This window comes from Hyperoodon ampullatus, assembly GCF_949752795.1.
Source record: "Hyperoodon ampullatus genome assembly, chromosome: 1".
Lineage (NCBI taxonomy): Eukaryota > Metazoa > Chordata > Mammalia > Artiodactyla > Ziphiidae > Hyperoodon > Hyperoodon ampullatus.
Genome location: NC_136914.1, coordinates 14,898,191 through 14,913,723, shown reverse-complemented (window position 1 = coordinate 14,913,723; position 15,533 = coordinate 14,898,191). Strand labels below are relative to the sequence as shown.

Genomic DNA, 15,533 nt, shown 5'->3' with positions numbered 1-15,533 from the left:
TCCCGCATCAAATCAGTATGGTCACCGTGCTTGCTTAAGTGTGAATGATGAAAGGAATATCTAACATATGCAGATTACATTTATTGAGCACTTACTATGTGGTAGATGTAATAATGTGTTTTGCTTACATTTTCTAATTTAACCTTCCCAGCAAATTGATAGTATAGATATTACTATCTATATTTTGCAGGATAGAATATTGAAATTTAGAGTAAAGTGCCCAATGTCACACAGCTAATAAATAATAGAACTATGATTTGTTCTTAGACTGACTTCAAAAGCCATTCTCTGTCCACTGTACCACACAACAAAGTATTAAAGTGATTAAATGTCAGAGTGCCATCATACTTTTAAGCCATCATTGATTTCACCAGTTATTGATATATCATTAGATATAACACATTTTTCCAAAATAAATATGATTGTAAGTGTAAGGAATTCTAGTAAGACACAATTGTTTTTTAGTGTCAATATGTCAAAAGATCCTTTCATTCCTGAGAAAACAATTACTTTCTACATATCCTGATTATACAAAATATCAGTTTTACATAATATTTATGAAAGTGCCCAAATCAAATTGGGCTTTTTTTTTTTTTTTTTTTTTTTTTTGCGGTACGCGGGCCTCTCCCCGTTGTGGCCTCTCTCGTTGCGGAGCACAGGCTCCGGACGCGCAGGCTTAGCAGCCATGGCTCACGGGCCCAGCCGCTCCGCGGCATGTGGGATCCTCCCGGACCCGGGCACGAACCCATGTCCCCTGCATCGGCAGGCAGACTCTCAACCACTGCGCCACCAGGGAAGCCCCAAATTTGGCTATTTTTCAAATTTGGAAGCCATTTCCTTCAAGACATTTTTAGACTTGTGTGTTTGTTTGCACAAATGTCATAAAGCTTAAGGTATATATAACATAAAAATGATTCCATTATGTTTCAACCTCAGTATGTGACACACACACACCCCTACATACTTGCCCACAGACCCTTTATTAAGAGACTGATTTTGAACTCATAGTGTCTAGGCTTGTGAATAGTATAGCAGAAATTTTCACATAATTCCTGAAATCTTCGTAAAACATTCCTGTTATTCAACTAGTAAAAACTTCCTTGATGTGATTTTAAGAGTATTATGGATTTTTTAAAATGTATTCTTGATCTACCTTGTGAAATACAGAGGTCAGGCTAACTGAAAACAAAAAATGACCATATCAACAATGCTTTTAATACCAAAGCATACAAATACCAAGCATATAAATACCAACCATCAATATCAAAGCATACAAATATCAACCAAATATCAATCTCCCTAGTAAAGTTAAGTGATTTTTTACATTAGCATTTAATTGAGTCCACAAAGGGGAAAATATAATTTAAATAGAAAATAATATGAAAAAGAATATATATATTCTGTTATATAGATTATATATATATATTCTTTGATTTCCACTGGAATCTTGAAAGTAAAATTTTCTTTAATATTTTTATAATGAGCCTGATGCAGAAGCTCATTTTCTTTTTTTTAATTGAAGTATAGTTGATTTACAATGTCGTGTTAGTTCCTGGTGTACAGAAAAGTAATTTAAAGGGACATTCCAAACGTAGAGCAAATGGACTAATCATTTCAATTTTATTAAGAACAAAAGCATAAATCATTTGAATAATCACTTGGAGTTCATGGTAATGAAATGTGACCTATGTTAATGCAACCAAGCTCTGTCTCTTTCTCTGCATGCTTTTGTACAAATAGAGCTGTCACTGGAGTTACTTAGCTTTCTCGACAAACACCAATATGTTCCACTACTTTAGACCCCATGCCTCCTTCAGAGATTATAAGCAAACACTAGCAATTCCAGAGGAAAAAGAGCGGGCTTCTATGCTTTCTCAGTAATTCTCCCTTCTAAGTGTAGTGGAACTGATTTCAGAAAGACAAACATAAATTCCCTTACTCAGTTTCCTTTTTCTTGTTAAAGATGGAAAATAAACCACTTTAAAATTTCACTGTCTTATACTGTATTATAATCCTTGATGTAATTAAGAATATCTTTTGAACTGGTAAAAGATACCAGAAATGTTCAAAGGAAGCAAAGCTTATGGTTTTTAAAAGAAATAGTTGCCTTCATTTTTATTCAGGAGTTATTTATTGTAAAAATTTCATAATTATTGCTGTGAATCTTAAAGTAATTTCAAAAAAGTTCTACTTAAAAAGCTCTTTATTGTAAATGTTATATTGTTCCAGTTACACTTTTAATATTGTGTCATTGAAAAAATTATAGATGGCCCAAATATAATAGCTAAGATATGTAAGGTATTAGCTGTCAATTTGGTATGTGTGATAATGCAGATTTATTAAGATTAATACATATTATTGAAAATTACATTCTTTTTTGTCTTCAGATCCAAGAAGTTAGCAGAAATAATGAGGAAGAAAATGACTATGAAGAGGATATTACCTCATTTTCTACATGTTCTCCTAGTAAGTGTTCCTATATGTTATGTACATAAACAACATTTGTATTAAGGTATATGTGACTGATAAAGTAAAACTGAAGATAGCATAGAAAAGCACGGAGAGCATGGAAAGATGTTTAATTAACTGAATGACTTTTAGTGTATCATCTGGTAGAGATATTACTATATTATCTTGCTAATTTAAATATTTCTAATAAGTTCAGTGTTTAATAATCAAACCAGCAGTTTTTCCCACCCAAAGAGAATACACAAGTCAGGTTGATATAAACATTCTATTTGACAACTATATATATTTTTTAAACAAAGTCACATTCTTATCAGACCTTGGTTTTCTCAGCTAGGAAATGAGAAGTTTGTATTAGGACTCTCTGCGCTCCCTGCTGGCTGTAATAGAATGTAATTCTATATTCTAGAAAACTAATTGAGAGTCTTCCTCCATGTACATAACGCTACCCATCATGCCTGTTTCCACTGGTATACAGCAGCTTGCTCACCATCTTCACCAGCAAGTCTGATAGGTGTTTCCCACCCAACATTTCCAAATCTGAAAACCCTAATTCCCACCACTCCCAAATCTACTCTACCCGCTGACTTCCCCATCTCAGTAAACGAAGACTCCTTCCTTGTTCAATTCAGTCCAAAAACTTCAGTCACCCTTTTTTACTTTCTGTCCTACCCCGTATCCAATTTGTCAGATAATACTGTGGACTGTACCTTCGCAAAACAGCCAGATTTTCCTCACCCTTTCATTGTTAATTATCCTAGTCCGTGCTGTCATCTGCTCTCCCCTGGCTTATTGCAATAGCACAGTGGCTCTCAATGAAGCACTATTTTCTAACCCCAACAGAGGATATTTGTCAATGAATGGAGTTTTTTTTTTTTTTTTGGTCATTATTTTGAGAAGGGAGTTTTGCTAGAAATACTGCTAAATATACTGCAATGCACAGGATGTGCCCCATGAAACACAGGATTATCTTGTCAAAAATGCCAGTAGTATGCCGTTAAGAAACCCTGCAATAGCTTCCTCCCAATTCGCCCCTAATATTCTGTGCTTCAAAAAGGAACTAATCACTCTTCTGCTCCAGATTCTCCAGTACCTTCCCATGGTACTTGTAATCCTTATCATCACCTATAAGGCCCTAGATAATCCTGATGGTCCCATCTCTGACCAGTCTCTCACTTGTTCACAGCCACAGTGACATCTCACACATCAAGCAGGCTCTTGCCTCAGGTCATTTGCACTTTGAACAGTTCTCAGATGATGCTCCACTAAATGTTATTGACCACCAGTTTTTCAAATGATGGGCTGACCAGCAAAGCAAATAACATTAAACACAGTGCCTTAACTAGCATACTTTGGCAAAATCGGTAAACTCTTCAAACACTATTGCAGAACACAAAATTATGCTAAATATTAATGTAATAAATTGATGCACTGTTTTGAAGTTATACATTTTATTATCTTTTTAATGACATAATGATTTGTTATAATTTTTAATGATAATGAAAGTGATGGTAAAGGCCATCATTGATAATGACCATATATTTATCATGCCACTTAATCCTCTGAAGTACTACCTATAATAAGAAGACATTATTTCAGTTATTGGTACAGCACAACCTCATTTCTACAGACAGTTTGGACCTGGAACTGTCTCATATACGAAACTCTGTGTGACTGGACCCAAGCCTCTGACTCTTTCGTTGGAGTGAGGGTGAAGCATAGAACACCCTAAGTCAGCAGATTTCCACTGGTATCACCATTGCTATGAAGCTTGCTAAAACTCACTGACCAACCACATCTGACTCTCCAGGGCTGTCTTCCAGGTTTGGGCATATTTGACAAGGACCAAGGAGACTCTGTTGCTTGCTTAGACAGTGTTTATGTAAAATATAAACACTGAATACATAAACATAAGAGTGGCTACAAGTAATTGCCTGTAGCGTGAATGTAATTCTAAGCTGATGATCGATTTTCCCAGACTGAAATAGCGAAGCCCCTTTGCAAGCATCAGCAATGATTTCTTCTCAGCCTCTCCATCATTTACTCCATCAACATTCTAGAGACTTCTGTGTTTCAGGCTGTGTTTGGGGTTACAGCCAGAAAGCTGAATGAGGTCTGGGCAGAGATCTGTGCAAGAATGAAAGTCCACCTGCTCTACCCAGGCTGGTAATTAAAGAATCTTGGTTTGCAGTTCTAATACTGGCAGCTAGACGTTTCTTCTTTCTCACATGAAAGAAAGAGAGAAATTAAAAATAAAATTCATGTAGAAATATGTAGTACTGTCATGGGCATGATTTTCCCACATGACTAACTTTTCTCTCATTGCTGAAAAATGTCTACAGTGTAGCTCTTCGATTAAAAAAAGATTCCTCTTTGTACTCTGCCATTTGTCTTCTTTAGCTATATTTTAGTTTAGCGACACTTTAAAACAACAATTACTTGCTTTTCTATTGCACTCATGACAGCAATTCACATTTTCCCTCCAATACAGAGATTCCAAAGTTCATTTTAAATTTGTATGATTACTTTATTTAGAGCAGAATTTCTATAAAGAAAATATAAAGAAAAAAGTTTTAAGATTTAAAGTTACTGCATTATAATATATTTTTTCTATTTTCTTCCTGAGTGGTTAGAGAGCATTTTACTGTGTACAGTATAAACACAAATAATGGAATCATGATTCTTAGAATGGAGGAAATTTGACTGAATCATTTGGTTAAGTTTCAGGATAGAAAAGATTTTTTGGTGAGAGAATTGAGCCTTAAAAATATTTACTTACTATTGGTGATTTGGATGCCTTCCCCATCAAAAAATATTAACATTTTTCTCAAGTAATATTTTCAAGAATTAAGATGTCATCTGGTGATAAACATGTTAAAATAATAACTAAATAAAAATCACAGATTCTTTCTATTGCACTATTTACAGGCAAGTTAAGATTTTTGTTCCTTGCCTTTACCTTTTCCATCACTTACTTATTACTTATTAAGCTAGTTATATTGTTTTCTAATAAAAATATGGTAATGCAGTCATATATTGAATCTGATTAAATAACTCTAGAGAATCAGAATATTTTTATATACAGGTAGTATCAGAATATTATATATCATTATGTGTATGAGAGTGTCATAAACTGAGGTAGCAAGATATAATGGAGCTTTGTTTGGTAAATATTATAAAAGCCCAAGAATGACTGTTCACCAAAATTACGCATTTGTCAGCTTTCCCCTGTATCAGATCATAAAAGTTTAATTAGCATTACCCCCACTTCTGTACAAAGTTAGAAAATATGAAATGCCTCCAGACGGTGTGTTTACATGCAATCATACAATCTTCATCATAAGCAGCCATACGGAACCCAGTTCTCCGTCCTGAAAGCTGGCGGCCGTCCAGGCAGAGGGCAGAAAGAGCAGAGGTGAATGAAACGGCAGAGGAAGAAACAGAGCGTGAATCAGTCACGGAGGCCGAGCACCGCCCGCCGGAGGGTGACAGTGGGAGTGAGAACCAGTATGACGACTTGTACACGTTCATTCCTGGAGACAGCCCAGAACATGATTCCCGAGGGCCCCTCGTGAGCAGCAGACCCCCTCCCCCTCCACCGCGACCTGTAACAGCTGCCTTCCAACTGGAAAAACCTCACTTCACATTACAAGGTAAGGTTAAGGTTAAAACAACAACTACAAAACTTTGACACGCTTACATAGCGTATAGTGGCGAAGCCATACAAAGATCGACTTTTAAACCCCAGAGAAGCTTTCCTCCTGTTCTTTAACAACTAGGGCCTCAGAAATCAGGTAAGAGATACAACCCGCTAACTCCCTTCCCTTCTTCCTTCCTTCCTTCCTCCTTTCCTCTCTCCCTCTCTGCCCCCGCCCCACTTCACTATTCCTCGCTCCCATTCTTCCTCTCTCCCTCTCTCTTTTTCTTTCTTTGTTCTTCCAGGGAAAAAGTCTCAATACAAAACTTTCTGTAAGTAAAGAAATAAAACTTGGAAGGAGTCTGTAATTCTTCACATAAAACGAACCTCAAGCATCATGTGGAAAAGTAAGCAACAGCTTTGCTTTTAAAAAATACTCTCAGTTTTTCTGACAAAAGAGAAAGGCTAATGTGTTATAAATTTGAAAATGACCTTGGACACTTCACTCAGTTGGTAGCTGCAGGAGAAGCAAGTGGTAAAGGGTCTATCACACGCTGCATTGAGACCAAAGTCAAAAAAATCTGTCTTGCTCAAGTGGAAGAACAACCGTTAAATGGCTGTGACAGTATTTCTTCCCAGATGCAGGAACTAAGGTGTGTCATGGGGTGGGTGGGAGAGGAGGGCAGGGAACCCAGAGGAGCTTCCATATGAGGCTTATCTGCCTGGAATGTTCAACAGCCCGACAGACTTCCATGCTCACTCCTAGAGTCACCAATTACCACCCACTTTATTGATCACTATTTCATGTTTACTTTCCAAATTCATAAAATGGTCTTACAAAGAAAATTTAATAAGAAGGATGAAGGAAATATCTATTATTAAAACCCCATTTGTTACTCTAGTTGTCAAGTCCTAAAAGGCTATATAAAGTCTATAAAGATGGTTTTAAAAGTGAATTTTGAAGCTATGAAATTTAGCATTTGTGTCCTTGAAAGCCTTATCTCTATAAAAGTTCAAGTTGATTAACGTGAAACTTTGCTAAGATTATGCACTATATTTAGAGATGGAAAGTACTGCTTAATGGAAAGGATGGGAAGCCTAATGGTACTTCTCTGATTCATTCACCCATTTAGCAAACATTTATTGATCACGTACTGTGCCAACCTCTTACAGACTGTTGAGATAGATCAAGGAAGTAGGGTTATCAATACTGGGAGCGAGGGAGAGATGTAGCTTAGTAGTCCGCTGACAACAAAATTCTAGTATATTTTTCTCACTTTTACAGATGTGGATAATTTTATATAATGATTAAAGTTAATTATTGAGAAAGCAAAATTGTCTTATATCACATTAAAGCTCTTAAAGGAGCTAATATTAAATCATATTTTTTCTAATGTCAGTTTCCACATATGGTATGTTGGTTAGGAGGTCTAAAATTACTCCACAGAGAGTAATTTTCACCAGATATCTAGGACCAGAAGTATAATGTTGGCTAATACATCTTCTGAAAAGTACCAAATATAAAAAGCAAATTAATACAAAAACCCCTTCCTTTTATTTAAAAACTGTATTTTTACATTTTCAATTCAGCATTACTTTTAATACATTTTTTTCATGGTGCTAATATTGGAAGTAAATGGAAAGTAAAATACCAATCTTTTTTCTTAAAATTCTTTGATTAAGTTCTTTGAAAGTAAGACTGGAAGCTACCACTTATTTTTTGCCAGAGACTTTGTTTGGGTTCTTTGACTTTAGCTAGTGATACCTTCAGGAATTGTTCTTTAAGAGTACCTTCCATGTGCTCTCAAGTAACTGAAAAAGAGGGGCCACCTCATCAGTGCCCTAAGCATCAAATTCCTTATGATGGATTTATGGACATAGTCATTGGAGAAAACAATAATATAGAACATTATAGAACACTTTTCAGTTTATAAAGAACATCCAGTGTCTTTTTATCTTCACAACAAACTTTCAAGGCAACAATCATTATAATGGTCTTTTGACTAAGACCCAAGACCCTAGGGCCCGTAATTAGAATGTGTCAAATAATTCCATGAACAGGTTTCCTGGGATTTTGGGATTCTTATCTTTCTTACACATTCTTTCCCAATTATTTCAAAAATTGGAATTACAGGAGTGATATATTTTTAATCGTTATTCATGAATGTACAACCTGAGTTGAGAAAACTCAGGTCCAACTCCAACATGAAAAGTACAATCTTATACATTGGGAAGTGAAAAGTGAAATGTATTATTTCTAGTGCAAGCCCAACTTTAGAAAGAGTTGGGGAAGGAGGTGGGTGGAGGAACAAAGAGAGTTAACAGCTCAGGAAATCAGTTCATAAAAGTAAGATAGTTGACACATTCCACTAAAAATGAAACAATGTGCAAGTGTTTCCCACACACTTAATCTAGTTTCACCTGGGATGCTGTCAGTGAAACAAATCATGAAGTCAGAATCTCAAAACCATATTATTCATAAGGGAAGAGGCAAGTCGTAGAGATTTTAAAGTTAGTGCCAGGCATGTTGGCGTTCATACTTCTTGCGTTAAACTAACTGAAACAAGCTAAGACTCTGTTGAGAGATGATCTTGGACTCTCCTCTGGTCTCTCCTCATAAGCCTACCCAAAATAATTGCTGACTCTTCTTATAATAATATCCTTTTATTCTGCTCTAACAGCTTGTCTTTTTCCCTATCTCCTAAGTTTTTCCACTAAAATATCCATTAAGTAAACTAAAGTTTTTGGTCAGATTCTCACCAAAGAGAAGGGAGACTAGTTCTCCTTTAGTTCACGGGCATGAATCTCAGAACAACACAGAAAATTAATGATTTTTCAGTCAATAACTGAAATCCTTTCCATTTTTATTGTTCTCAATAATACTTCAAGCAAAACACTTGTCAAAAGGGCACATTTAAAAAAATATTTCTCATTGGTCCGGCAGAGAGAGCCATCCAAATTCTCTTCAACTTATTTATTGACACAGTATACAATATCTTTGTCTTCTAAATAAACTGCTGCTAGAATATTTTAATACATTCCTATAAAAATATGTAAAGATTTTATTGAATATAAAAACCATGGAAGACTGTTCTTTTCATATGAATTAATCTTCAAGCCATTGATTTTCCATGCCATCTTTTATGTCATGAACCCTACTTTCAGTGTCCTTTATCAAAGAATGAGGTATAAGTTGGCTTATAGAAATCAAGAGAGCCAGAGTGAGACGTAGTGTAAGAAACCAAACAATGGTGGTTTTGGCTATTCCCCTCTGTCATTTTCAGAGAAATTGAATTTTAGGCAAAATACCCAGTTTAATCCCTATAAAAGGTAATATGACTTCAAATTAAAAAAAAAATCTGAGAGCATTATGCTTGAAAAACACAAGCTTTCAAAGCATTTGGAATTTGAGGCTTAGTTTTATAATTTGATTTCGATATTAAATCATTCATAAACTATGTGGAAAATATTTATATGCTTATTTATATATTTTCAAAGAAATCCAGGTCTTTAACAAACTTTTTCTGACAAATTAACAGTTACAAACTGCCGGAGGATCTGTTAGTAAATTACATGGTTCACTTTTCTCTTTTGGGAATTTATAGGATAATATAGAAATTGTTTGGGGGTGTGGTTCAAGCAAGTGACAGATGGACACCAATAATGCTTAAGGTATGAGTAACCACCACCTAAATGTTTCATAAGCAGGGAAAACGTTGGAAGGCCAAATGGAAAGAAGTCAAAGTTGGTGTGATTCCAGTGCAAGGCATGAAACAGGAGGTGAACCCAGAGGAGAAGAAGAACAGAAAGAAGATGAGAAAGATCAGGAAGAGGAGGAAGACCCGTACACTTTTGCTGAGATTGATGACAAGGAATATGACACGATACTGGCCAAGAGGAGTACAAAGAAAAAACTTGGAAGTCGGTCATTCATTCTGAACAGACCTCCTGCTCCCACACCACGACCCACAAATATCCCTCCAAAAGAGGAAACTACACCTTATATAGCACAAGGTAATTTGTTTTGTTGCTTCTGTTACTGTTTGTGTGTGTGTGTTTTGGGGGCGGCCTCTTTTTGGGTGGGATCTAAAGCCCCAAAGATGAAAAGCATCTTTTTGACTCATAGGTAGGCTGTATTGGACCATTTTTAAATTTAAAAACACGATGAATATAGAAAATCAGAACAATATGTAGGGCTCTGGTCTGTCATTGTGGATTAAGGAGGATAATTTGGACAAACCATCCAAAGCACATGAAACCATAGTATGTGTGGAGAAACACTGTTTGATGCTTCTTCCATGATTCTGGAAGAGGGAAGCTCAACACCTGTGAATAATGTGCAACACACGAAGAGAAGGTAAGTATGTTACTTTTTGCCCCTCATTCCATTTAAGATAACTTTAAAAACCTAAACAGTTTTGAGTACTAGGTTCTTAGATATGCAACCCCAGTTCCTCTGATAATTGCACTTCACCCCAATGATTAAAATTCACTTCATCCATGATAGAATTTCTACTTCATTTTAGACTTCAACTCTCCTTTCTCATCTCAGTTAAATCTAAATTAAAAAATAGCAAATCCCTAGAGCTTTTTTATATCTGTAACCCCAGCAGGATATACTGACTTTGCTGTTCTTTCCTAACACTCTTGTACTCTCTGGTTTGGTGCACTCCATGAGTCCCTAGTGTCTAAGACACGAATTTGATTCATCAGTGTATCGCAGGCACATGCACTGAGTGTCTTTGGGGGTTAAGGTACCATCCTAGAGACTGAGAATGTGGAATAAAACAATGTCTGCATCCTTGAGGAGTTCTAGGCAACAGCTATGCAAATAAATATACAGTACAATTTGACCCTTTATTAGAGATTTTTGAACAAAATGTTTGGAATGAAACAAATTTTGGGGTGACAACTAAAGCTGAGAGGCAATATATTATACATTCAAATAGCCTAAACCGGGTACCCAACAGAGTATTTAAGTATATGCCACAGATCCACTCAAAAAGAGAACAGTTACTCATCTGTGCTTAACATGTTCAAAAGAAACCATTCTATTGTTTAAGCCGTATGTGTTGAGAGGTTTGTATAAGAAAATGTAGCAAGATTTTTACCAATGTACTAGATACCTACTTAACAGTGATCTACTGATAATGTTCAAGACACTATTATAAAAAAGGAAACAATAACAAATTAATAAAGGTTTCAGCTAAAATAAAATGTCAGCTGGAACAATTATCTAGATTATTAAGGGAGGGAATAAGCTGTAATTAAAACTTCTCAGATTGTCTACGATAGTGGCTCTAGGATATTACAGTCAGGCCTTCATATCCGTGGATTCCACATCTGAGGATTCAACCAACTGCACTTAGAAAATATTCAATAAAAGAAAATTCCAGAAAGTACCACAAAGCAAATCTGCCTCCAGGGCAACTGCTTACATAACATTTATATTGTATTTACAACTATTTTTATAGCATTTACATTGCATTAAGTATTATAAGTAATCTAGAGTGACTTAAAGTATACGAGAGGATGTGCAGAGGTTATCGGCAAATACTATACCATTTTAGAAAAGAGACTTGAGCATCTGCAGGTTTTGGTATGGGGGAGGGAGGTCCTGGAAGCATTTCCTTGCAGATGCCAAGGGACCACTGTACTAGCTCTTTGACAAGGTTACTAAATCCCAATAAATAATTTTGAAGAGGGAAGTTAGATATATAACTCAATAAAAGAATTTAGTTATATTCCGGAAATTTTTGAAGAGGTACATCATCTTCTGTATCTCAATCTCTAGGGAGTTCTCAGGACCACAGTATAGACTCCCATGTTGCATTTCTCTGCTTTTTCCTCTTTATCTTGTCATCCTTCTATCAACTGTCATATTCTTATCTTCCATGAGTGCATTCTTGTTTTCCATTTGTTCTTGTTCTATATCATTCTTTTCTCTTTCTTTAGTGGTGGTGCAGGCAATGAAGTTCAATATCTTTGTCATGGCTTTTGTTTCATTTTGCTTTGATTTGAGCTTTTAAATTTCTGCGATTTTTATTTTTCTTTAGTTCTCATATTGTATTATCTTTGCTTGTTGTTTGTTTCGTCTGGAATGCTTGATACCCCCATAAAATATCTGACTATTCTTAGCAATGCTTTCATGTTTAAGAATGAAGCACCAAAAATCTGAATGGAAACTCTACTTGCTAACTTGTGGACTGCACTGTAGGGTAATGAGGTAACCAGCTTTTTCATTGAATTAGCCCAAAGTGTTAGTTTAGATAGATCTATTCTCTACGTTTTTCAATATTTCTAGAATAAATTCCAACTAGCTCTAACCTACATTTATATACCTGGTTGCCAGCACACTGATGTCAGAGTGTGGGAAAAAACTGGGAAACTTCACCACTCAGAGTGCACTATTTAACTTGTTCTGCTCTCCCTGTTTTCAGTCCAGTGTATAATTCCTTCCACCCACTGTGCCTTGTGTGCCATGGTCAGAACTACTTCTATTCAATTTCTCCAAGAACAAACTGTCCATCATAGATGATTGCCTCATTTCATTAGAGAAGGAATTAGGGACAATGACTGCTTTAGACTGTCAACCAAGCCCCATATTAAATAAGAGAATTGAGATGGTTTTCCTCCTCATTCATATATTTATTAATTACATAAAGATTTATTGAGTAACAAATGATAAAGTCTTTCTGTGTGTTAATTATGTAAATCCCCTACATAACAGTGGTACAATTTGTCATTTATATACACACACACACACACACAGGAACTTTAAAGAATCTTAGAAATCTTAAGTTTCTAAGAACTTTTTTTTTTTTTTTTTTTTTTTTTTTTGCAGTACGTGGGCCTCTCACTGTTGTGGCCTCTCCCGTTGCGGAGCACAGGCTCCGGACACACAGGCCCAGCGGCCATGGCTCACGGGCCCAGCCGCTCCGCGGCATGTGGGATCTTCCCAGACCGGGGCACGAACCCATTTCCCCTGCATCGGCAGGCGGACTCTCAACCACTGCGCCACCAGGGAAGCCCTCTAAGAACTTTTAAAGGCTATTTATCTCATCCCAAGCCCAACACCCTTCAACATTTACAAGAAATCTTTCATTCAATTACACATGTAATTTGTTCTCACAACATTTGTGTTATATGCAGACAGGAATCAGTGTTACATTCTGTGATTTTGTTTTTGTTTTTGTTTTGCACCTAAGTATATAAAAGCACGTATGGTTATTTTCTCCATATTTCAGATTAGTAGCAAAAACTGAACTGTAAATGAGGTCATCAAAGTCCCTTTCCATTATTTCTTCCTTTTCTCTTTCACTGGAATATACTTGCTTGCTTCTTCCTTTTATGCTATTGATTGTTGATCATTCTGTGCTCACATTAGGAAAACATTACCTCATCAGCCAATTCTTTTGTGATGTTCTTTGCATTTCACAGGTAAATGTCTTTCATCACGGCTTCTTTTTTTCCTAGCTCAGGCAAATCTATTAAATAGAATATCCATCATTTCCCAGAAAGCCATCCATTCAATTAGAAGAACATTAATTTACCCCAATTCTTGCCAGAGCACAGAAGTTGTAGCAGAATGCTGGCACATCCAGAGTGTGTTACAGTAGCCAGAAGAGAAGGATGTGGAGTAGGGGATGGAAAAAGAATGCAGGATGCATAATCCCAACTTACTATTTCAGAAACTCAAGAAAGTTATAGCAAAGTGACTAGGCAAATAAACCAGAGAGATACAGGAAAATAATGTTGGCTTTTGTGAGATAATGGGATATAGATAGATATACACACATATATATATACTGCATTACATATATATATATATATATATATATATATATATTCCAAACCTATATATATATATGTATATATATATGTAATGCAGTGTGTGTATATATATATATATATATATATATATATATATATATATATATATATATTGGTTTCTACCCTCAGTTCCTGACACAGAGCTCCTGAAACCCTTGTAATTTCCTGGGTGGTAGGCGTGTTTTTCTAATGAGGCGGCTCTGAGTGGACTCCTGGATGGCTCCTGGAGGGGGGTTAGTATGGGAAAGTTCAAGCAGTAATTAGAAGCTTGGAATCTTCAGCCCTAATCCTATTCTCTAGAGAAGGGCAAAGGACTAAAAATGGAGTTAATGATCAATCATGCCTATGTGAGGAAACCTCAATAAAACCCTGATATATTAGGGGTTTCCAGGAGCTTCCAGGTTGACAAACAGGTTCACATAGGAAGGGTGACGCACCCAAGCTCCATGGGTACAGACTTACCTGTACTGGGGACTCCCAGACCTTGCCCTATACATCTCTTTATCTGGCTGTTCATCTGTATCCTTTATCATATTCTTTAAAATAAGTGTTTCCCTGAGTCCTATGAGCTGCTCTAGCAAATTAAACCTGAGGAGGGGGTTGTGAGAATCTCCAATTTGTAACCAAATCAGACAGAAATTGTGGGTAACCTGGGAATCTACCACTTGGGATTGGCATCTGAAGTAGAGAGGAAGCAGGCTTGTGGGACTGAGCTCTTAGTCTGTGGGATCTGACACTACCTCTGGGTAGATAGTCTCAGAATTGAATGAAATTGAATTCAATTGTAGGATATCCAAATAGTGTTGAAGGGCTGCTTGGCGGGGGAAAATCCGCTCATGTTTGATGACCAGAAGCGTCTGAAATGAAGTGTGACAGTAGAGGAGACACATGGGAAAGAGAGGCCCAGGAGGAAAAGTGGGTTTTCCCAATGCTGCTTTGCAAGGAGGATTCAGATTCACTGATATTACCTAAGTAAATAACTTCATATATCTGAGATGCAAATTCCTCATTGTAAGTTGGGAATAGAAATAACATCTACTTTAAGGATTGCTGTAATCTTTAAGTGAGATAAAATTAACAACTACTCAGCACAATACTTGGTATGTGATATACACTCAATAGATAATAATTAAAAGCAATTCTACTTTGTCTTTCCTCAGTTTCTGGCCAGAGGGTGACTTTGATTAACTTTAAATTCTAGAAGAAGTGTGTGCTTCCTGGATTCTGGAGAGTTAGAAGTTAAGGAAACTATTACAGATGGAATTGGGGTCAGGATATCCTTTCCTCTAAAGGAACAAGTTGGCTTAGTCTACTCCTTATGATAATAATTATTAGGCAACTTTCATGATAATTTCTAATTCATGAAATAATCCTGCATAGTTGGCATTAAGAGACTCATTTTAGAGATACGGAGGGAATTCCCTGGTGGTCCAGTGGTTAGGACTCCGTGCTTTCACTGCCGAGGGCCCTGGTTGGGGAGCAAAGATCCCACAAGCTGCACGGCGTGGCTGGAAAAAAATAAAAAGAGGTACTTTTCCTAAAAAGCAAGGTATACAATAAATAAATAATTTAAAAATAGAGATACGGGGGCTTCCCT

At 36.3% G+C, this 15,533-nt stretch overlaps 1 protein-coding gene across 2 annotated transcripts in view; it reads left to right on the top strand.

Moving 5' to 3' along the window:
• BANK1 (B cell scaffold protein with ankyrin repeats 1) overlaps positions 1–15,533 on the top strand; it is a gene marked incomplete at its 3' end in the record, with an annotated part of 293,516 nt that overhangs the window by 224,785 nt on the left and 53,198 nt on the right. The window contains exons 7-9 of one of the 2 annotated variants that reach the window (XM_079707706.1): positions 2,388–2,466; positions 5,814–6,119; positions 9,809–10,117. In XM_079707706.1, the coding sequence (XP_079563832.1) occupies positions 2,388–2,466; positions 5,814–6,119; positions 9,809–10,117 (694 nt within the window). Of the gene's footprint in view, positions 1–2,387; positions 2,467–5,810; positions 6,120–9,808; positions 10,118–15,533 lie in introns of both variants that reach the window. The other variant, XM_079707705.1, reaches the window with a different exon arrangement.